Here is a 23,812-nt window from a genome sequence, read left to right as displayed (position 1 = left end):
ATCATCATCTGACCAAGCTGTAGTCATTTGAGTATCTGATGTTCAAGTTGCAAATAGCTGGATTCTGTGCTAGAGAAAATCAGATTTGCAGTCCTCTCTTCTCACTCTCCAGATTGGTGTCTAAATCTGGGAGTTACTCCCACACCTTACATACAGAGTCAGCCTGGGATGGGTATGCTTATTAAAGGGAAAGTTGCTCTGCTGTAGATCATTCATATCCTTGGTGTTGCCCAGATGTAAAACGTTAAAGAAGTTGAATTACAGTGTATGTTTACTGTCTTCTTCAGTGTATCTACCATAAATGAAAGGGAGCTGGTAACAAACCTTACAATTGTAATGTTTTGCCTATTTGTGTAGGACTGATACTGTATGAGGAAGAGAAATGCAAGGTTTGGTCCTTAAGGTCACCTTTCCTATTTGCCAAGAAGAAATGTTAGATTTGTTTTAATGAAATATAAGCTAAACAAAGCTTTGCTCAGAAGATGATTATTTACTAAATAAATTCTAAAGCAGGAGATTAGAACAAATATGACTCACATGGAGCAAACTTAAATCCTACACTGGGATAAACACTTCAAAACTAAACTCCACTTTAAAAAAAAAACAAGATGAATTTGTAGGAGCCTTAGTTCCACTGACAATTTGTGCTTTTAAATTTCTAAGTTTAAAGATGTACTCTAGGTGAAAGAAATGAGCAAGAAACAAGCTACAGAATAAATCTAAAATACAGTCTGCATGTAGGAGTTTCTCTTCTCCTGACATACAGAATTTTGGTTGCAGTCAGTGAAGTCATAGGTATGTGGGAAGACTGAAGAGTCTTATACCACAGCAGTGCTTCCCAGCTGACGAGCAAAGTAGCCACTGTCACTTAACAGACTGAGTAGGTAATGCCAAGGAAGCTCAGTGGAAAAGGAGGCAAAATGTGTCAAGAGAGAAGGAGGGGGAAAAAACCCAAACACAAAACAGCAAATCAAACCATTCTGCTAAGCCAGCTTAAGGTGGCTAGTGTATATGCAAAATGTGGGATCTTGGAAAGGTCAGGTGTTATTATCCAATGAAAATCTAGAGTGCATAGAATAAAATGAATTAGTTGTTGCAAAGCATCTAGACATACTGGAACTGAGCCAGTAGGAACAGCAAATGATCAAACAAAAATAATGCTGAGTTCTTCTGGGAGAAAAATGGGAATGTTGCTGTCTTACAGCATTTTTATGTAGCTCAGAGAGCAACAAACAAGATGCAGACCAATGGGTAATAAATGGACTGTAAAGGTTTATTTGCTTAAGCCGGAAGGTAGTGGGACCTGGTGGAATGTACCTTCATCCTTTGAGGGAGGAAACCTTGTGTTGGTTTCACTTCTTTAGTTTTGCTGTGGGGAAAGGGACCCTTCTTTTGAAGGCATCAGTGAAATAAAACATTGAGGTGCAGGGAACACCATCTTCTCTTTTCTGGCATCAGTCTGCAATATCTTACTCTTTAAAGCGTCACTGACTCACTGAAATGTATTTTCTACACCCCCTCAGCTTAGTCTTATAGCTCACATCAGTAGATTTCCTGAGTTTGTGTTGAATTATGGCTCCCTGTGCTGCTGGAGGTTCTCAGATTCAAGGAATTAGAGCTTGTCTCCAAAACCTCAACATTTCTTCTTGCAAACCAAAGCTCAGCCCATTGGGTCACACAAAGAGCAAGGGGAACATGGCAGCTGGAGGGACCTTTGATGAGGCTGTGTCCTGTCAGGGAGGAGTCTCAAATCCAAGTGATACAGCTCTAGCTGATCCCATGTTGCTGGGCAGCAGGTCACAACATTTTGCAGAGCCACCAGTAGAACTATGGATGTGAATGAGTTGGGGAGGGGAGAGTTCTGTGCCATTGTTATGCAGCTTAGGTTTGGAGTTTCTGGGGTCACCCACCCTGAGACCCAGATATGGCTCCACCTATTCAAAAGAAACCGAGCCCAAGCCTCAGAGGGCAGTGTAAAAAAGGTGGCTAATTGCTCATACAATGATTTTCCAGCTGCTTTGGGGATAATTGTACATGGAAATATCTCCTTCATTGTGATGGGATTTTACAGTAATTGCTTGACCTTCAGTGCACTGTCCCACTGACCCTAGCAAGGTATCACATTGTTTGGAAGGAGGAAAGATACAGTGGAAAATTGCTTTCAACATCTCTTCCACAGACTGGAAAATATTTGTTAACACACTCTAAACCTATTTTCCTTTCCTGAAACTGCAGGACTGTGGGTCTAGATATCTGATTCCTCACCTAGCCAGTGTTGAAATGTTCAGGTACCACAATAAAAAGGGCATATATTTACCTAAGATAATACATTAATTCAAGGTTCTATTAGACCTCAATTTTCAAGACATGCCTTACACTCTTTAATTTAATGTTAATTTGCATTTAGCAGCCCTAATGATTATATAGGTCAAGAAAACTAAAATATCTTTATTCTCTGGGGTTTTCTTATCTCCTTAGAGTACGCTCGATTTGAGGCAAAAATCCATGACCTGCGTGAGCAGATGATGAATCACAGCATGAGTTCTGGGTCTGGCTCCCTGAGGACTAATCAGAAGAGGTCACTGTATGTCAGGTAAGCAGGAAGAGCCTTCTCTTGGGAATATGTCAGCAGCTACCTGACTTGTGTTGTTGGTTTGGCAAGGTGGGAAAGAAGTCAGAGGAACTGCCTTGAAATTAACTGAGAAATGGATCCATCTTTTAGGCACAGCATCATTAATGAGAAAATTGCATAAAAGCCCTATTTGACCAATTCAAGTAATGTGCAAAGAGCATTACACTTTTATAGTGATTTGGGTTTATGAGATGAACATTTCTTAGCTCTGTCAATATCTGAAATGGATACTGTGGAGTAATGACACACTGTGTTTCTGTGTTATGTCTTGCCCAGATGTGGAACGAGTGTTCTCAGGAAGAGCACCTTTTTGCCAAAACGTTTTTCTTGCAAAACTCTTACTCTTATATGCTGCTCTAAATGCATGGCAGTCTGCTACTATCGCCTCACATATGTTTATGCTTCTATCAGTCTATACTGCAAAGAATTTGCCATCTACCTAGCAAGATGAAACATGTAGATGAGATGTTAAACAAGCGGCTGTCCCTAGCTTAAATGGGGTAGTGAATAGCAAAGGAATTACCTTTGTAATTTACTGGGAGCAGTGGCTGTAGTTTCACTTTGACTGTATGAGTCTGTTGTCAGACTGGATTGTTGCCCAATTGCCCCAGCAAAATTTTTGCTGTCACTCTCCCCTATTGGGACTCATGGAGATTATGGGACTCTGTCAAGTATTTTAATAATCTTAATAATTAAGCTTCTCTAGGCTTTCATTTTTCTTCTCCCCTTTGCCCCCTCTATCCTCCCCATGCTCAGCATATCATCTGAAATTCCTGACAATCATGAAGTAGAGGGAAGCAATTTGTCAGCCTCTAGGCAGTGATAATTATTCACAGGGGAGCTAATTCAGGTGATAACATTGCAGAGATCCAATTAAGGCTAAATTCTACATTTTGTCATTATGCTCTCAGCGTGAAGGAGTAAGGTAGCACAGAAGGAAAGGAAAACTTAAATGTTAGCATGAAGGGTCTTGTTCTAATGGGCAACAACCACATGAAGCACTAATTGGTACTGCTGTCAGAAAGAGCAATGACTGAAAGGACATGGATCGCTCTTATCAGAGATGTTGCTGTGGGGCAAGGTCAGATTAGAAGTGTTGCGGTTTCCAATGCATCTCTAACCTTCTCTGACCTGAAGTAGGTTTTTTCCCAGACCAAACAGGGTGGCTTTATTGTCAAGGGCTTTGGTCAGCGCCCTGAATTTGCGTTTTATGAAAAGCTACAATTGTGTGTGTAAGGATAGATCCAAGCTTCCTTTTTCGAGATAAGCTAGGAACCCAAAATGCAGGGAGTAATGGTGTGAGAAGCCCGAGCCAGCAACTGCAGGTTAATTGAGGTGTACACATAAAGGGCTAACACCAGGACCCTGAACACCTTACTGCAGTTTGAACTGCAACAAAGCTTGAACCCCCCCCTGTATGAGCATTGACCTGGTAAGCTCTGCTGAGAGCTGAGGCTTATTAACTTGCACTCTGAGCCAATCTGAGGTATCTGTGCTGCATCTGGTCTAGACTAGCTCTTCTGTACAGTGCTCTGTGTGCACTGATGAGCCTGGTTTTCTACTAGTTCATGAATTCTGGCTATGGTCTGTCTCACTAAGCTGCTATGCCCTGGTGCTTCACTGCAGGAGCCTTTGATGTCTTAGCTGCTTATCTAAATGGCACTTCCCGAACTACAAATGCAAAACCTGTTCTTTTATTCCACAGTTGTTCCAACAAATGCCCCAAACCTCTGAAGCAGAAAACCACACAAGCCTCAGTCGCTTTTGTTAGCGTTTACTTTTTTCTCTCAGACCCACACAGTTGGCTGTGTCCATGTCTGGGCAGCCTGTTTGAGAGGCTCTGTATCTCACCTATTACCATAACGCATTTGTAGCGCGGTAGCACCTGCAGCCTTGTGCCTGTCACTGTCAGTTCAATTCACATACACTAATTACAAAGCTAGCTTATGTCTCTGTTAGGCACTAAGGAAAAATAAGTCCGGGCTCAGAAATGTGCTCGTTTTCAGAGATGAAAATTTTCTCTTTATGGATCCTCTTTACAGGCAGGGCCCATGTAAAAAGCTCAGATCTAGCAATCGGTTTCTATTCTTACAACTCAGGACATTTCTGTTTCAATGGATTATTTTAGTCAGCATGTGCAAGAGAGCTAGAGGCAAATGACCATATGTTGTTGTAAATCTCTAGCTGTAATGCCAAGTTTATGATTCAAGTTTGCTGTTTTCCTTTCTTTGGGATGTAGTGATTTTGCTGTCCTTCATTGAGAACGGCAAGCACGGTTATTTTTTAAGCAGAAAGCTGAATTGAAGCAAATCACTATGTTTTAGGTAACACAAGGAAATAAATTAAGATCCAGATAGGTTGTAATAATTGAAAATGAGTGTCATTACCTGCTCATAGGAAAGCCAACAAAAGAGAGTGAGAAAAAGTAAAGCTACAGTTATGCCAGTGGATGTGGGGTTCACTGGATGCAGGGTTTGCTTCTTTACCTTCTAGTCTGTGATTTCCCCATCCAAGCCCTATTAAAAAAGTATAGCATTGAGATATGTGAAAGAAGCTATATAAAATTAAGTGAGGCAAAATGTAGTATGTGGTTAAAGGGTTGAATGTAGAACCGTGAGTAGGTGGCTGAAAGCAGTTAGAAATCTCACTTCAGGAGTGTAAACAACACAGGAAGGAGATCAAGAATTATTTGTTCAGAAAAATTGTGTAGCTCTTTGACATGATCTTTTATCTCTGCATACTCTGGTGTTTCAGATTTATATTATTTTTTTTTCTTACTTTATCCCAGTCTGTCTCTCTGATGTCTCCTGGAATATTTCCCATGAATTTCCTGAATTATTTCTTTCGGTATTACCTGTTGATTTTGTATCACAGACCTTGTATCTGTGTTTGGGACAACATCAGAAAGTCCACAACACTAAAGACAAAGTATGAAACTCCAGGGGAGGATGGAGCAGTAGGAAATGCTTTTAGTCCTTTTGAAAGCCCACAACCTCTTTGTCACTAGATCTGTTGAGGAAAAGAAATGCAGAAAGAAATGCAGTGAGTGAGGAAATATAGAAAATGTTATTATTTATGCTTTATTTGGTGGTGAAAGTGAATGAATTTAAATTGAATTCACTAACTGCAATTATAGACTAAAAAAAATCTGCTTAGCATTTTTAAATCATTGGAATTCAATCATCAGGTCATGATCAACAAGGAAAGTAAACAAACCCATCACCAGCTAAATGCTGTGCTATATACATGCATAGCAGGGTCTTATGCAAATTTTTGTCTTTTTTTTGTCTTTTTAGCTCAAGTTTTTAAAATCTGGTCTTGTAGGATTATATATTTGTTTGTCTTGAAATAAATACATGCTTTGCTTTTTCATTCTAGGTTCATTTCAATAGTCAAATTTTTTAGGTTACTTATGGTTACTGTTGCTAGTCCTAGGAAATGCCAGATCACCTTATTTAACTCATGGGCTGTGGAACATGTTGAAGGGTTAAGCATCATAGAAATACAGTCCTTTAAGAAGTTTGGTGAATTGGAGCAATCACTGAAACTTTAACTTCTAAGCTTTGGAGGAAAATGAGAGCTTAAGCAGTTTTCCTGTTGTTTTACTAGATTATTCCTGAGATTAAAGTACTTGTGTTAGATTTCTGAGGACAAGAGCAGATGCTTCAGTAATTGCTACTATACATGCAAAGAAAAGGTTTTCAGGAATTATCTGGCATCCAAAACTGTCGTCTTAGAGTCTGGTTTTAGTTTACAGATGAAAAGTGGTAAGATATGCTTAGAAGAAACAGTCACTGCACCATTTAAGCTTTATTCAAACCAGACACCTTCTGAAATAATGTTTATATTTTAAAATTCCAGTTGTCTAAAGCCACAGCCAGGTACCATGGAGCTGTATCACTCTGCAGAAATAACTCTAAAGCTTCACACCCCACAACCCTTTCACTGCCACCTCTCTGTTTAAAGTCTGTTCAGTACTTCCAGTGACCAAACATGATTTCACCTCATCAGGGCCCCTTGTTGCCGTGAATGAAGGGACTGATTGAGCTTACTGAAATGCAGCTGTTTCAGCTTCAGCACTGCTTTCAAATATATCAGTACAAGCGAATGGTAGAGTTGGCTGTAAAGGTGGGGATGGAAATCAGGGCTGGATAAGGACTGGATCCATCTGCAATATCGTAAGAAGTGGTTCTGGAGCTTCCTCTCCACTCTGCAGGGAAGAACGCTGCAGTGGAAAGTGGGCCCAAGGGCTCTTCCCAATAAGATGAAGACACAACCTTTTTAATTCCAGTCCATGATTCACTATTTATATAAAATGTGCATGGTGCAAAAAGGTCTTAGTCCACTACATTTTTGTCTTCTAAATGGAATTATTGCTAAGCATTTCATAGCTGTGATAGATATGGTCTATAAAAACACATAGTATTATGTGTTAAAAATGCATGTGTTGTGGTTCATTTCTTATTGAGCCATGAGGAAGAAGCCATCATGACTTAGCATAAGGGAAGTCAATGCCAAGATACTCTGGTAGTTTACTCTCATTCTCAGCACAGTTAGGTATTAAACACCTTTACACAAACTTCCTGAACTTAGAAATTAGCATGTTGCTTATTTATCATAGATGGTTTGGGTTAGAAGATTTTGGTTTCAAACCCCTACCAGGGGAAGGGAAATCTTCCACTAGAGAGACTTTGATTTTCAACAGATCACAGAAATTCTCAGTTTTGAAGTTTTCATAGCTACAACTGAAATTCATTGAGGCAGTTTGTGAATATTGTATCTGATATCCAGGTTTTATGCAACGTCTGTTACAACCACCTTCAGTCTCCCTGTCTTCTTTGAGGCAGTGAACCCCCGCAGGCAGGTGAACATCAGGTCAAGGTTCCATGGGCAGAATTCTCTGCACAGCCGGTTGCAATGCAGTCTGAAATCCACTTGAGAAATGCAATTCTTGGAGACATCATGGTAGTGAAACCTGAACACATGATAAGATAAGACTGGGTGATGGAAAGGTCTAGAATGTAGGTCTGGAAGAAGAAATGCAATGGAGAGATAATTGCACCAGGGTTTTCAGAAGGAGGTATTGAGGAAATTGGAGAGAGGTATGAAATTAAATACTCTTTACAAGGAGAGAGAGTATTTTTTGCAAGATGTATGTATGTGTGTATATATATATATATATATATATATATATATATAAAGAAAATCCAAATAGATTTGTTAGTGTTAATTACATGCCCTATCCACATACATATTGCAAAAATCTTTACTTAAGCTAGTTGTCTAGTATCTCTCTTGAGTCAGTGGAGTGCACTTGGCACTTTCAGAGTACAATTCATGTCATCCAGAAGTAGACATCGAAAATTGCTCAGGCGAATCATGCCCTAAAAATGTCTTTCTCACAGTTGAGTGGAAGGAGCCTCAGGTGATTAGCTGAGATGTAAACATCAATATTAGAGGCCTTCAAGTTGTGTGACCTGAATCCCTCACACACTAAAAATCTTTCTCTTTTACTCTCTCTCACACACACACACGTGTGTGTGGTGTGTGTTAGTGTACATATTTAGGACTATAACATCAGGCTTCTGACTGTTTTCTGTGCATTTTTCTGCAACATAGCATGGAAACACTGAGAGTCTTGTTTAATTGGGCTGGGTTTTTGTCCATATTTTTATTCTCCAGGATTCCTTCTGAATTCATTTGTCACTTTAGTTAGCACTTCTGAGGATCCACATACACTCAGCACATGGTTGTCAAGTTGGATGAGTTTATGACTCCAGTGTCTGGGAGCCTCCAAACTGCATTTTTCTTCATGTTTTGCAGCACTGTAGGTCAATACAGATTTCTGGAGAGCAAATGTGAGTGAGCTTGGCACCTGGACGTTTTTTGTTTTGTTTTAATAAAGAAATAGCTACAGCTTACACAGCCATGCCTGTACTTTAATGGCATGATAGAACTATTAGAATTCCCTTTACTGAACAGTAAGTGGAGGAAAATAGAAATTCAGTATAGTTTTTTCACTTACCTCAAATTCCTGGGCAATTGAATGGTACAAATTGGAGCACAGAATGGAAACATACATTCAGAAAATGTGTCATAAATGCCATAATGCAGATAAGTTTGGAAATGGCCAGATAGGTACACACAAAAGCTAAATTTATGAAATGGCTTATTAGACTTGAAATTCATTTTCAGACTGGAAATGTTGGAATGTCACTCATTTCACGTTCTGCTTAAGAGTTTCTGGATATTCAATTTCTAGTTTTTAATGGTTCTTTCTCTGAAAATAAGAATCCTTTCTGCATCCTCCTGACACAGATGTGCTCCCTGGCTTCAGTGATAACTGCTCAGATTCAGATTTTCAAAGCAAGGAGGGTCACTCTGCATGAGTGACCCCCTTTTCTCCAGGGGAACATTCAAATGCTGAACCATACTGTCCACTCAAGACTGCATTAATTATCAGTAACACTGAGGAGCTGAGGAGGATGAGGGATATACTGGAATACAAGAATGACCTAATACAATGGGAAGTAAATTTAGTAGCTTTTATTTATTGTGTTGAATTTCATGTTTAGAACAAAAGCATCTGGCTTACAGAACATGTGATTATCTGTAAAATGAAAAAGGAAAATGAAACAAACAAGAGTTTGTCTTTGGCAAAGCAAATATTTCTTACAAAATTCAACCTGTTTATGTGCTTAGAGGCATTTTCAAAAATTACCATGTTCATCATTCCACTGCTAAGAACAGAGAAAATGAGAAATTAAAAATTACAACTGAAAATTGAAGAACAGAGAATATCCGGAGAGAAACTGTTTTGCTGGGGTTTTTTTTTAAGTGGCCTCTCACTGTCAGTGGGAACTGTAAGAATTTCACACTTCTTTACATTATGCCTGTGAAATTTTCACAGGTCCTTAAGTGAAGTGTCCTAAGACTCACAATGCTGATGCCACTCTCAGCTGAAAGATGCATGTGAGAATTATTAATCTTGGACTACTCGCAATTCAAAGGCTTTCAGGTTTATGGTTTGATGACAGTCTGCCACTAAAAAAACACCCTAAAATGGAATGCTGTAAATACCACAGTATGTGTCCCTAATATCCTAGGATTGTGAAAATTTATATATGTGATATGTAGTCAGTTGAAACTATTAGCTACCTCACAAGCTATTACAGTTTTTCCTAACAGTTACTGCATTTCTTATTTATCTGCTACTTTTTTTTCAGTGTTGATACTAATTGGAAGGAATCATTTTTAAGGAAAAATTATGTTTGTTTGCAATTCTTCATAACATTTCACAGACAAAAATGAAGCAGTTAATGGAGAGTGAAAACTGAATGTGTAAACACATCAGTCAAACAGTCTCATCTCTGCATCTGACACCATCTCTTTCCTTCACATCTTCATGTTTATCATATCTGCTGCTCTTAGGTGTGTGATGAGTTCAGCTGATCCCTCCCAGAGATGTGACATGGTGCATTGTTAGCTGCAGCATGAACCAACAGCTCAGCAAGCCTTTTATCAATGGGTGTTTTTCTAGATGGGGCAAAAAGGGGCAAAAAGTAGAATTTTTTTCAATATGGTTGTGGCTTTGCAAATCATTGACTACTTTGCATTCAAAATTATGAGCTATCATACACAGTACTGAGCACCTGGAAGGACTGAGTCCTGTGTGAATCAGCCACAGCCTACAGGTATCTGAGAAAACACGTTCTGCCTAAAGGTTAGAATAGAAAACAGAATGTAAAGCTGCTCCTTATCAAAGGCATTCTTGCCTAAATCATCTTACCTTTATATTTTCAGTGAAACTTGTTGTATTTTAAATAACCGGGTGAGACAGGGAATCATGTCCTCAGTGCTGCATTATTAATGCCTGGTGTGAAACAGCTTTTCTATTAGCAACTTCAGTAGACATAAGTAGCACACACTTCTGGCCATTTTCCATATTGTTCTGTTTCATGAGTTATTAAAATAATGTCCCTGAACAAGTAATGTGCTTGTCATGATGTCTGCTCTACAGAAGCAGCACACCTTTTTCTTTTTTTAGAAGATGCCTTAATAGCTTTTCATTGCACATATATTGTGCTTTTCTATTCCCTAGAGGGACTGCCTGCTTCTTCAGAGACTAGAAAGTGTCAGCTAGAATAATATCCAAGCCAGAAGACGATGAGGATGAAGATCTTGACCTCATGTAGGAATATGATTTGTTTGAAATTTTTATAACCAAGATAGACACAGTTCCAGTCTCATTTCTAAGCAGAAACTCTGAACATGATCCATTGGTGAAGGGGAGGAGGATGTTAATGTGAAGATAAACTCTCTGTGGCTTAAAATGGCTGAAAGTGAATCAGCAAAACATGCATTTAAGCTGTGTCTGTTCCCTGTGAAATAGCAGTCTTACCCAACAAATAGTTGCTTATGTTTCCATGTCAACAGCTATAATAGGACACCGTCAGTTTGTGCAGCTCTCAACTGGAAAAGTACAAGACAGTAGCTTAGACCGTGAACACGGAGACAAAAGCCTATTGAAATAAAAGCTTGTGTGAATACAGTCGAAGTCGGAAATCTAAATATGTGCATTTGCACACAGCACCATGGCCAGTGTGAGAGAAAGATGCTTGGCCCTATTGAAGAGTTTTCTACATGAAATCTTATACACGAAAGTCATAAAGCCACTATAGACAGGCTCTCCAAATCAGGTGTGTTGAAACAAAGCTGAGAACAGTTTGAAACAGGACATAACACTATTGAAAAGGGCAGTGGGAATTTGCAAAGTTCCTTCCAATAATGACAAATGAGAAGGAGGCTTAGTTTCACTGCAAGGAAGTCCATCTCTGAGGAAGGAACGCAGCCAAATTAAGTTATGAGGCTGAGTGGGACTAGTAGTCTTTGCTGACCCTTTAACTTCTCATTAGAAATAGATATTGCTACAATAATTCTATGGTGAGCCTGGGAGGATCTGGGGAATTGCCTACTTGAATTGGAGCCCATAAGGAGCTCCTCAGGAACTCCATTTAGTCATTCCCTGCCACCTCACTCTTGTAACAGGTAAAAAAGTGCTAATCAGGTCTTCCCAGGCTTCACTGACATGCTGTTGTGTAAACCCTGGTTTAAATGCAGCTACTTTACTGTTTCTGCTGTGAGTGGTGCTTGTGTGGTGCCAGCCAATACTTAAAGGTGGTGTCCAAGGGGAGCCAGCTCAACGTGCCGGCCCCAGCAGGTCTTGTACGGCTTACCCTGTCTCTGTCCCTCTTGTATACCAGTCTTGACAAGCAGGATTTGATCCTCTCTTAATGTGCCTCAATTTCAGAACAAACGGAGTAAAAAATTATTTCAGAGATTAACTCTGTGTGTCTATATAAATGTGTGTGTACATCTGCATTCTGCCATGTCTCCAGCTCCATCTCTCTTGCAAAGATTCTGATTATATGTGGCTCATTTTCTCTTAAAACTTCTTACTCTAATTGCTTTATCTACTAATGTAGCAAATAAGGAAAGACTGTCAGAATTATCTGGTGAAGAGTTTTGCCAGACGTTCCTCACCAGTCAGGAATTATAATAATTAAACATTCATCCACTTTCAATAGATTCTACTTCTTATGCTTTTTAAGTGACCATCAGGGTAACCACATTCCTTCACCCAATATATTGTGCTGATACAATTATCAACACACCTGCTTAGCACAGCATATCTCCTTCTATACAAACCCCTGCTTACAGAGAAGGCAATAACACGTTGCTATGTCTGCTACATCTTCTTTCTAGCTGCTTAAAAGGGTCCTGGCATAGAGGGCAGCAGCTGAAAACTTTGGGAAAAAATTAGAGCAGAAAAAGTTACTTAACAGTAGAGGGCTTTGGGGTTTTTATAACCTTGTAGTTCTAAGCACTTAGATTTTAGTTATGTCAGGATGTAATAGCTTTTACCTTTGTGTGCTGCTAATGATACCTGTCCTTCCCATTTCCAGAAAGTATCAATATTTATTTCACTCTGGGAGCTGGAAAGATCTATAATCTTTTTCTTTTAAAAAGCACTATCTCTGCAGAGAGGCTTTTCCTTCTTGATGTTCTTGAGACATTTTAGAACCCAGGCAGAGGCTGCAGATACCCACTCTAGTAATTACTCCTTTCTGCAGAGCCTGTAAGACAATTTGGAGAGAAAAGGATCATAGGTGATCAATGATAAAATGAAAGCATAGCCTAATGGCCATCAAGCAGTATTTTGCCCCTTACTTACAGATGATTCAAGATGCAAAGTCATATTTCAGACTTTTCTGCTCTTCCCATCTGTACCCAGCCAGTCAGACTTTGTCTGTCATGTTCCATTTTCCTGAGAATACGTCAGGAACTACTCTTGTAGAAGTACAGCTTAGATTTGAAAAATGTCTATGGTTTCTTCATGTATTTATGGACAAGGAAACAGGTATCTTTGTGAACCCATCTTGAAAACAGATTGAGACTAGACAGTATCAAAAACATTTTTAGAAGCACTACAGGAAACACGGTAGAAGCAGTGTTTCTAACAGGGTTTGCAGATTCCAAATGCAATTGCCCTTTCACTATAACCATTGAAAGTTATTTTTCCTTTTCTACATTGGCTGGCAGAGTGCTGCCACATCTATGGAGAGCTGTTGTGACAAGAAGGCTCTGCTGCAGGGAGAAGTTGTGGATGTAACACCCCAAGAGATGTCCTAGAATGTGGATTTGCTCTCAGGGTTATTCTGCGCAGTGTTTCATCCAGACATGACATTACAGACACATTTTTATGACATCCACTTGTTACTAATTTGATAGCAAATTTCTCCCAGTATATTGTTTATGGCACTGGTGTACATGATTGGACTGGTCCTGATTTCATACCTGGTCTTCTTTACAGAGAAGAGGATGAGCTACAGGAACATTATCAAGGTCAGAAATAGGTTCCTAAATCCTCAACTAGAGTTACGAGTTACGAGCATGACTCCAGTGCATGGTGCTTCTTCAGATCTGATTTACACTGGTTTCAGTCTGCTTAAGTTAATCCTAACTAGATTGCAAGTAGTCATCAGTCTTTATTTTGGTTTCAAGCCAGAATAATGAGATGTTCCAAGAGTAAAAATCAGAATTCCCCTTTCATCATTGATATTTATGTGTGGATTCATCTTGAAGGCTTGTGAATTTTAGCAGATCTTTCAGCAAAACTGAACGGGACATAAATTTTCTTGTAAAGTCTTTGACAAGCTCTTCATCTACTTACACTTTAATAATTAAATAGAACATCAGTAAGAAAAGCAAAATATGAATTAATGGAAGTGGACCATGAGACACTTCATATCAATTTCTGTGTTGGGCTTACTATCTGGCCAAATCTAGTGATTACTGCTAGAACATGATGGCTCAATTTGCAGTCCACAGCTCAGCACATTTCCTCCTTCAGGTGCGATAACCACAGATTATTAACTCCCATGCAAAACAGATATGAAACCTGGCAGACAGGTGATTTTCACTGGTTTAGTGGTAAACAACTATTCTTTCCTGTAAATCTGACCTCATTCATTAAATGCCTGATAATTTCTTTCAATATCTGGATGATATGTTGTTCTTTCACACAGGCCAAGAAGGCCTTTTATTATAGCTACTGTGTTAATGCAATCATCTTCTTTTAATTGATGGCTTCAGGACTGTAGTTTACTTTAATTTTTATTATTGCTCGATGCTAAAATTCAGGATGTGTTTAAATAGAATATGATTAGAAATACAAGGTTTTCTTTCAAATGTCCTCAGTGATCAATTTATCTGCCTTTGTCTTTCTGTAGACCCCACCAGCAGATAGTCATTCATTTCAGTCCAGAAATACTTACCTATAGATTTCCTTCAAGAATATCAAAATAATTAAAAAATTTGGGTAAAAATTCAGCAGATATTTTTGCCTTTAATGAGGATTGCAACAGCTTTGGCTGCAAGAAGTCTAGAGAAAAATGTTGTAAAAGAAATAATCAGCAGACAGGATGGTGAAAGTATGAAAGAATAGGCAAATTGACTAAATTAATAACTTGAAAATTATCCAGCATAATTCAAGGATCATGGCTGAATTTAGCCTGTAGAAAACGGGGTTGATTTCTTCTCAACAGAGTATGAAAGCCCTGTGTGGTAGATGGATTTTCAGCTTCTTCAGTTTTAATTTCTCTGTATTACCATCCTAAAGACATCAGGCTTGGACAGACATAAGAATATATTCTGTTCTAATGTGCAGTATGCATAAGGATTAAAGTTTCCTTTCCCTAAACTTCTTAGTTGCTATAATTTCCTTTCTTCAGTGCAGCAGCTCCTAATTTGCATTAAGATGAGGAAAGGAAAATCCCTACTTTGTTGGCATTTGGGTTTTTAGGAAAGGACACTTCAATTATACTCAGATCTCAGTGCTGCTTTTTTAGGAAATTTTATAAAATATTAAGCTGCTGCAGTTGTACATTTGGTGTTCCATCTATGGAAATGCGCTACCTACCCCAGCATGTTACACAAAATTTGCATTCATTTTTCTACTTGCCTTGAGTTCTAAATATACTCCAGAGCAACTGGGGACGTCAGTTTGAAAGGGAATCTTGTTGTCTTTTGGGAGAACAGATAGATAAGTGTATGAAATACGAGAAATTCTCTAAATTTGTTTATTAAATATTCCATAATAATTATGTCTTCTACAAAATCATTAAATCCCATGTGCATTCAATATAACCAGTGGTAATGTGGAGTGAATCAAGGAGTCATGAACTGCCACAGATCTGACAAAAAATCTTAGTGCTAGCAAGAATTTTTTTCCAATTTACTGTTTAGAAAATCTCTGCCTATTAAAAGCACACAAGAATTTTCCATCCTATCTGAGTTCTTTCTCTAGGAAGATAAGTGGTATCATTCTGGAATTGAGAAGCTCAGATTCTGCCTTGATATTGCCGAAAGATATTTTGATAGATAAAGATTGATTGTTAGAAAGATACTGGGTGATGCTGGAGCACTACTATGAGCTGTTTGTTTATTGGAGGACACCCAATTGCAGTTACTGGAGATAAATAAATTTTGAATAAGTCATCTCAGACTATTTAAGTCACGAAACTCTGAAGAATCTGACAACAAATTGTATCTGAAATTTCTGATTTTGATGTGTGGAAAGAGGTTGGGGGTTTTTTTGTTGCAGCCCAAATGGAAGTTTTTCTGATAGGATCAGAAGAGTATGTCTAATTCTTCAGTTTCAGGACAATATGACCTAGGCTCTGGTCGTACCTATGATGTGTCATAAACAAGAAAACCCCAAATGGTTTAAGAAAAGGATGATCCAGTCTCTCTCTCCCCCTGACTTCATACATATTAATAAGGTACTGGAACAAAAATTCACGAGGATGACTCCATTGAAAAAACACGACTTCCGTTGAAAGCATGACATGTACCTTGCCTTCCACCCATTTCTGCTTAGAGACAGAAAAAAAAACATAAATCCATGGTGTTTTCAGTGCTGTTACTGCTCTGCAGAGCTGTAGCTTTCTAAGTCAAGGAGTTAGTCTTTTCAGTCTGCAAAAACAGAATATTTCTTTTAATTGTGTCTTTATTACATACCAAAAAGACTACACCCACAGGAGAGGTTGAGATAAACGACATTTATGCTCTCTTAGAGAACTGATAGAAAGTAGACCTGCTGACATTTAGGTCAAATACTTTACTGAGATTCTCTCTGAGCAATCTTTATACTAGAAAATTTGCAATACTCAAAACATTCACTCAGAGTGAAACATTGGATATGTTTTTCATGTTGTGCTTTACCTCTGGTAGTAGGACTCCATAGAGTAAAGGAAATTTTCAAACACCAGCTGTGGAGACTGTTCATGGAAGAATGAAGTACTGAGAGAAGTCATTTAGTCTAATTAGATCTGGAAAAGTGCTTCTATGAAAATATAAATACTTTTTAAAGAATCATGGTAGGCTGGGTCTTAAAGAGTCTGTATTTCTGTGATTTTTTTTTCTTAATATATATAGAGAATAATCTAATAATCCCCAAGATATTAATATTAGATTAGTTACAAGAATAATTAAAATTTTATTCAAGATCATTAGCTGATTATAGAATTTATTGTCTGATATCTCAGCATTTTTCACTGATAAAAGCAGTTTTCCACCAGCAAGGCTAAAGTTTCCTCTGCCAGTATTATGCCTGACATAGGCTTCCCTAATAGATGATTAATGGGAAATTTGCTTTGATAGAATAAAAAATTAGTTTATAGTTTTGGGTTGCTGAGCAATCATGTTCTGTAGAAAGGGGCTGTTTTTTACACTTCCCAAAGACCTATCAAATTGTGTCATGCTTTTTTGGAGGGAGAGCATTTACAGTTTAACTCCATTAAGCTGCATTTGCAGCTTAAAATTACAGTAATTGAATAGAATCATAGAAAAGTTGGGGTTGGAAGGGACCTTAAAGACCATCTAGTTCCAATGCCCCTGCCATGGGCAGGGACACCTCTCACTATACCAGGGTGCTTAAAGCATTGGCTTTCCCACTGCCAACCCTTAGGTGCTTGGGCAATGTTTCTAAATTCCTCCTGTGTAACTGTCCCTGTATCCAACCTGTGTACTTCATTTTTGCAAATAACACGGTGTGTCACTCATCAAGCATCACACAGCAGCATCTGCCCAGTAAATTAATTTTTTTTAAAGTACAGACTGCATCTTTCCTTTACTCATGTTTTATCTGTTCTCTATACATTGAATTACAGAATCAATAAGGCTGAAAAAGACCTCTAAGATCATTCTGTCCAAATATTAAACCAGCACTGCTAGGTCCACCACTAAACCATGTCCCTGAGCACCACATCTACACAGTTGTTAAACTGTTCCAGGGACAGTGATTCCACCATTTCCCTCTTCTGAGAGATAGTTTCCAACATGCCTTTTCTTTATGCTCTAATTGGCTAACATACATGAAATATACATACAAACTGACATTATTAACATCCCTCTGTTCTGTTCTTGCCCTATTCATCTCTTTAATGTTGTATTTGGATGGTTCCAGGTCTCCACATGCATCTTCACAGTATAATGTAGGTACCTTGGGTAAATTTCCATTAGTCCTTTGAGGGACTACGGGCAGCTTGCTAGTTAATCCATTATCTAAGACCTCATCAGTCACCCTTTTCAACTCTGTTACTTCACTGGCACAACTACAGTCATTATGTTTCACTTTTTTGAACCCTTCACAGCCATTCTTTTTTGTCTGTCTGGAACTCAGAGTGAAGGGTACTGGATTTTGGCTGTCTAGAACACAGGCTGAAATGCACAAACCTAGACGATGTTTGCTGTGATTGTAGTCACAGGCATCTATTATCTGGGGGAGGTGAGTGAGAAGCAAATTAGTTCTTTGCAATTTGAGTACAAATTGCTCAGTACTTGTTCCCTAGAGCAGAGATCTGAAATAATAGTCCATCCCTTGATGACACTTGCAGTCCAGTTGTGTATTTCAAATTAATTTTTCTAGATTAATTTGGATTCAGTTCTTTCTGCATTTCAGAGAGCATGTGGTTACACTTCCCTGAAAGATAAGTCCTTTCAGGTTGTTGCATCAATGTGCAAATAAATGCCAATTGAAAAAAATGCACCTTTATCAATGTTGGGTTTTAGTGTTATAAGAATTCTGCAAAGTTGAGTAACATCCTAATTCATTTTGATATAACAAGAGCAACACAATAATTTCTCGTCCATTCAGTGATATGGTCAGTTTCTCAAATTAGTTAAAGCATAATTAAACCATCATGAATGCCTTTTGCTTCTGGTCTCTCTTCTCCAACAATTCACCCCTCATAATTAATTAAGTGGGGTGAGGACACAGATTAATTTTAACTATTTGAAAACATACTTTTTACACCTAACACAAGATATAAATAATGCTTTTGCAGCAGCATTTCTTCCAGATTCATCTTAATTGGAAATTAAATTGCTCCTTAAATTGCAGCAAGGCATGGTAGTGTGACAGTCCCCATGTTTTAATATTCTGATATTTTCAGGCTCTCCTAGACCTTTGTAATAATAAATCTTGCCATTGCTGTCACATCACTCCTACCTTATTTTAAATCCTCATCCCCGTCCTTATGTTCTGTGGGCAGGAGATAATCTCATTTTATTTGGTAATCTCATTTTATTTGTAAACCTCTAGGTTCTGTTTCATAAAACTCAGGGGTGAGGTGCTCCTCTTAATGACAGGGAGAAAAATAAAGTGAGCTTTGAGATAATCCCATTTGGTGACAGTCTGTGAAAGAGGGTAATGCATTTTTTTAGGACTTTCCCTGTGTTTGGTTTACTTGTTATTTGTGCAGCAAATACTGTTCTTTACCTCTTTTATCTCTTAAAGGAAAGAGTAAGAGACTTCTTTTCATGACACCATTTTTAAGTGAAGTATTGATTTATTTTCATTGATCTCACTGCATAGTGTTTAAGGAATTGATGTTGCCATTCAGCAACGTGGCACACTCTTGTTCTCCCTCAAGTCAATACAGAACAGGTCAAATCTTGAACCACCACTTTCCATTCCAAATAGTTTTCAGTGTCACTCAAGGAGAATTCTTGGTCCAAGTAGAGAATTTGGGAGTAAATAAATAAAATAAAAATAAGCAATAAATCAAATAAAAATAATGAAAACATTGTTGCTGATTAATGGGGGGGAGAAACTTGGAACTGACTTTGCTAAAATGCTAAGAGCATTTTCTAAGGTTGCTGTAGGAAGAAGCAACCATCAGGGTGAGGATGCAGAGGTAGGGAGCAGAACTGACTCAGATATTGCCTGTAGAACCAATAAAAGTGCATTCAACTTCCAAGCCCTTTTACAAGCTACAATAGCCCAGCTTTGGCATCCCAGCATCTCATATTGGTCCATGGAGAGTGATCGAAGGTGCCTAACTTAGTTACATAAATTCTGTGTACAGTAAATGTAAGTGTTGAGTAAGGAATTCAGTTTTGCTGTGCTAAGCAGGGACTTCAGCCAAATGCATTCATAATGGAGCTCCCTTACAGAGCACGGCAACACCTTAGGGATGGGCTGAGTTCAAACATGCTGCCCTGAATTTAGTTTATGGAAAAAACTGGATGCTGGAATATATCTGAATTGTCACTCTTGCTGAAAGCCTGGCTTTAGTCTCTGTATTAGGTACTAACTCTTCAGGAATTTTAGACCAAAGTCCCACATATGAGGATAGGGACTTTACTAAGCAGCAATGTTGTTTAAAATGTAAGAGGAAGAAATGGTGGTGATGATGATGTTCCTCACATTTTGCAAAACAATCTGGCAAGAGCATATCCCTTTTCCCTGCATTATTGCTGTTTCAGTCAAGGCCAATCCAGAATTACTGATGACAGGGCAGCTTATTCACCACTGCATTCCTCAGACTCCAGCCTAGGAGTCACCACCAACTTCTTTCTCCCAAACTTTCTCCATCCTGACCCCTCACTCACTGTGCTTTTTCAAGAGAAGAGGTAAAAAATGTCCATCCCAAAAGTGGCTACCTGGTGGTTAAGATACTTTATGAAGATGAAAGAGTTCTAGGATTGTATCCCATCAGTGTGCTAAGGAAACTGCATTTATATCTCCCACTTACTCAGTCAATGGTGTGGCAAAATATTGAATTTCTCATATACTCAAGTGTCTAACCACTAGACAACTAGAAAAAGGTAAATATCATGTCTGTGGTTTTGAATGGGAATGTTCTGTCCTGTTGTGGTCATTCTGCATTCACTTTTGTATATGTTAGGTGTATGCCAGTACAGTAAGATTTAAATATAGGGTTAATTGCAGTCTGGATGTTTCCCTGCCTTAAATGTGAATTCCATAAATGTTTAAGTGAGAGAGAGAGACATCCAGCTTCTCACAAATTTGCGAGAGTAAATGTAGTCTAAAATACTTGGTCCACTGAAGGGAGTAGAAACGCTGAATTTTGCAGTAGAGCTGTGGTGCTTAAAATCCATCAGTGTTCATTTTAGGCATAAAAATGGTCTGTCTGAATCTTGCTTTCAGCTTTGAATAACCTATCAGTCTCCAGTAAGTTTTATCGTAGACTGTATTCTTTTTTCCTTACTGTACTTCAAGTGACTTTAAATGAGGTGAGATTAGATACGGTCCTAATTTTCAGGATCATCTGAAACTTTCTGAATAGTGACCATCAAGAAGCTCCAAGTCAATTACAATCCCAGTCATAGCTACAGCTAAAATAAATCACATGCCAGCCTGGGATTCACATTGCTGGAACTGGCATTTTATTTTTAAGAAGCCCTTAAATTAGGAGCCCATTTCAAAGATGGTATCAACAAGAATATCATAGTTAATTTGTGAGCCACATTCACGTGAATGAATTCATTTCACTCCAAAGCAGGATTTCCACCTGCTGCAATATGATGTGTTAGATATGGCTTTACGTCACCAACAGAATTTTAGAAATTTTATTTCTAAAAATACGTTTCTGTGGCACAATTCCTATGGAAGCCAGATGCACCCAGAGCCTTGATTTCTCACACTGCACTGCTCTCTTACTCCCGATCCCTCTTTTGGAGCAAACTAACTGGTTCCCTTACAGGCTAATTGTGGATCCCTTTGCATGACACAATCTCACAGACTTTTGTTCTAGGAGATGCCCATACATCCCATTTGTTTAGGACATGCAACACTATTCTGCTGACCATGCTGTGCAACATGGTTTGTGAGGCTACAACATTCTGTATCCATTACTTCAGCCATGTTTCAAAAGAAGAACACCACAGTCATCAACTGATAATTCCTCAGGGCCAGAGGTTGTGACATGGGCTCAAAGCAGCCCTGAGCCCAGTGCTAAGCTGTGTGGATGGTATGTGCAAGAGGGCATTAACCTTGGACACTGAGGTTGCAAACTAATTGTCAACACTGAGCCCTCTCCAGTGCAGATATGTCTAGCTGTGTAAATGCAGTCTAGCAATTAGGCATCTGCACCCTTTTATAATTAACTTCTTTTCCAAAGTGTCCTGATTCAAGAAGATCTTCAAGACAACTGTCTCAGTCTAGAGGAAATTTGGTAGACAGTGAAACCATACATGTGTTATGTTGATTCAGAAACTTCAGGATATTTTTACATAGATGTCAAGAGTTATAAGAGCTGCTTTTTTCCCTCCAATATAATTATTTCACATATGTCCAACACATTCTGTTCAATCTCTGCCTTGTGAGGATCAGTTTTGTGACATTTATAGTAAAGATGTACTGTTGTTTCTAATTTTGCTTCTCTTTAAAATTCTGCAGACATTGCAAAAGACCCAGCAGCTGTTGCTTTAAAATGCAGATAAGTAGGACACTATGCCACTCACGGGTGCCATCATTACAGACCCATGTTACTGTTTTCTGTCAGCTAGAAGTTAATTACTTCATTTTTTTACCCTGTCAGTCATTTATAGAGAGACAAGAACAAAGATATCTTTAGGGCATACATGGCATCTTTTTTCTCCGAGTCATTTTTTTGCATGAGCATTGCGATGGTATTTCTCTTATTTAGTTTATAATGAAGTGTAAGAAGAGGAAAATATTCCTTAGAACATTTCTTTAGATGTTGTTGAGGCAGAATTTATTAACATCCAATTATAATACTTTATTTTCCCTAGAAAATAAACTTTTTTTAATAAGATTTGAAAAACAGTTTCGGGGAAATTTCTCTTCTGCTCATATCTTTACCCAAAGGCAAAGGGACCTAGTTTTGTACTGTGAGAATTTCTCTAAGAATGAGGAATACTTGGATTAACTGCAAAAAGAAACAAGGTACAGTATGAGGACACTGGATGTATTTAATAGTTTGGTTAGAATCCTGTTATTACTTTGGTAGGTTAGAAAGATATGCATACATCCACAGTCTTGTAAACTGAGCCATATTTATGTTGGTTGTTTTAATTATTGCAGGCACTAAGTCTTGCGCCAGTAAAATTCTGTAACAAGCAAAATTTAGTTTTGCATTGAAACGCTGAATTAGTCTGTAACATCTGTGGTTTTAGGAATATTCAGTGCTCTTAAATCTATGATGTGTTTTCAATCCTTTCATTCAGTGTAATCACAGAACCACAGAATGACTTGGGTTGGAAGGGACCTTTAAAGGTCGTCCAGTTCAATCCCCCTGCAACAAACAGGGCAATCTTCAGCTAGATGAGGTAGCTAATCCTGAAACACTACTTCATAGTGGAAAACCAAAAGGTTACTCAGAATAATATTCAATAAAATTATTTAAATTGCTTTGATTTAAAATTCTTAGTAACTGTGCCAAGACTTTCAGATAAAAATTAAGCACAGCATCCCTTTAAACCTAAGCATCAGAGGAAAGAAAAAGGGAAAGACAAAGTATGAAAGAAGTGTTTTGGTAATAACAAAAATAGTTGCATCTACCTCTCAATTAGCATTTCTCATATCTCAAAGCTTTCTCTGAAGAAACAACTACGTGAGGAAACAGCTATATAGACAATGATTTGCGTAACCTGAAGAAAATTATTGTCCCTAGAAGTGGATCCCAACTCTCTATGGGCAGTTGTGTCACATTTGTACAAATGGGGTTTCAGCTTGAATTCCTTAGCTGGATTCAACAAATAAGGCAGGATATAAACATAAAAGTTGTCTTTCACACAGGTTGTCACAAGCCAAAAGACAAAACAAACCATTTCAAGGTCTACAGCTCAAGCATAAGCCCTGTTGTACTGTGAATGTGTGAATGCAAACATGACCACCAAACTCAGGTGGGCCAAAGGTTCTTCTCAACTGTTGTTCTGCTTCAAATAGTATCTGATAGCAGATCATTTGAAACTATTAAAATAGATCTTGATGGATTTTTTCTCTTCCTTGGAAGATTTTTTTAGACCCATTTAAATTTTCAGAGTCCACAACACCTACTTGTGAATTGCACACTGTATATTATCTGTTAGTGGCTCTATTACACTTGCCTCCATTTCTTGGGAACAAGTATCCCCTATTCCTTCTTTCTTGACATTTGTAATTTCATTAATTTTATTATGCTTTTTTCTTGGTGATCTCTTTTAAAGTTCAGGAGGTTATTGCCCTTATTGCTTTATTGCCGTTTTTGTTCCTTCTTTGGCTTTCCCAGGTCTTCTTTGGGATGAAAGGATCAGCACTGTCTGTAGAGGTGTGTGGGTGTCTGTATCACAGTATAATAACAATTATTT

At 38.3% G+C, this 23,812-nt stretch overlaps 1 protein-coding gene across 41 annotated transcripts in view; it reads left to right on the top strand.

The window, feature by feature from the left end:
• Positions 1 to 23,812, top strand: part of DLG2 (discs large MAGUK scaffold protein 2) — a 986,702-nt gene that overhangs the window by 896,853 nt on the left and 66,037 nt on the right. For 40 of the 41 annotated variants that reach the window (XM_086882226.1, XM_086882222.1, XM_086882228.1 and 37 more), the window contains one exon: positions 2,479 to 2,593. In XM_086882226.1, the coding sequence (XP_086738352.1) occupies positions 2,479 to 2,593 (115 nt within the window). Of the gene's footprint in view, positions 1 to 1,903; positions 1,983 to 2,478; positions 2,594 to 23,812 lie in introns of those variants that run through there. The other variant, XM_023921513.2, reaches the window with a different exon arrangement.

The sequence above is a fragment of the Cyanistes caeruleus genome, chromosome 3 (assembly GCF_971803275.1).
Source record: "Cyanistes caeruleus chromosome 3, bCyaCae1.hap1.1, whole genome shotgun sequence".
Lineage (NCBI taxonomy): Eukaryota > Metazoa > Chordata > Aves > Passeriformes > Paridae > Cyanistes > Cyanistes caeruleus.
Note: the sequence above shows the minus strand (reverse complement) of the source record. Positions and strands in the feature narration are given on the sequence as shown.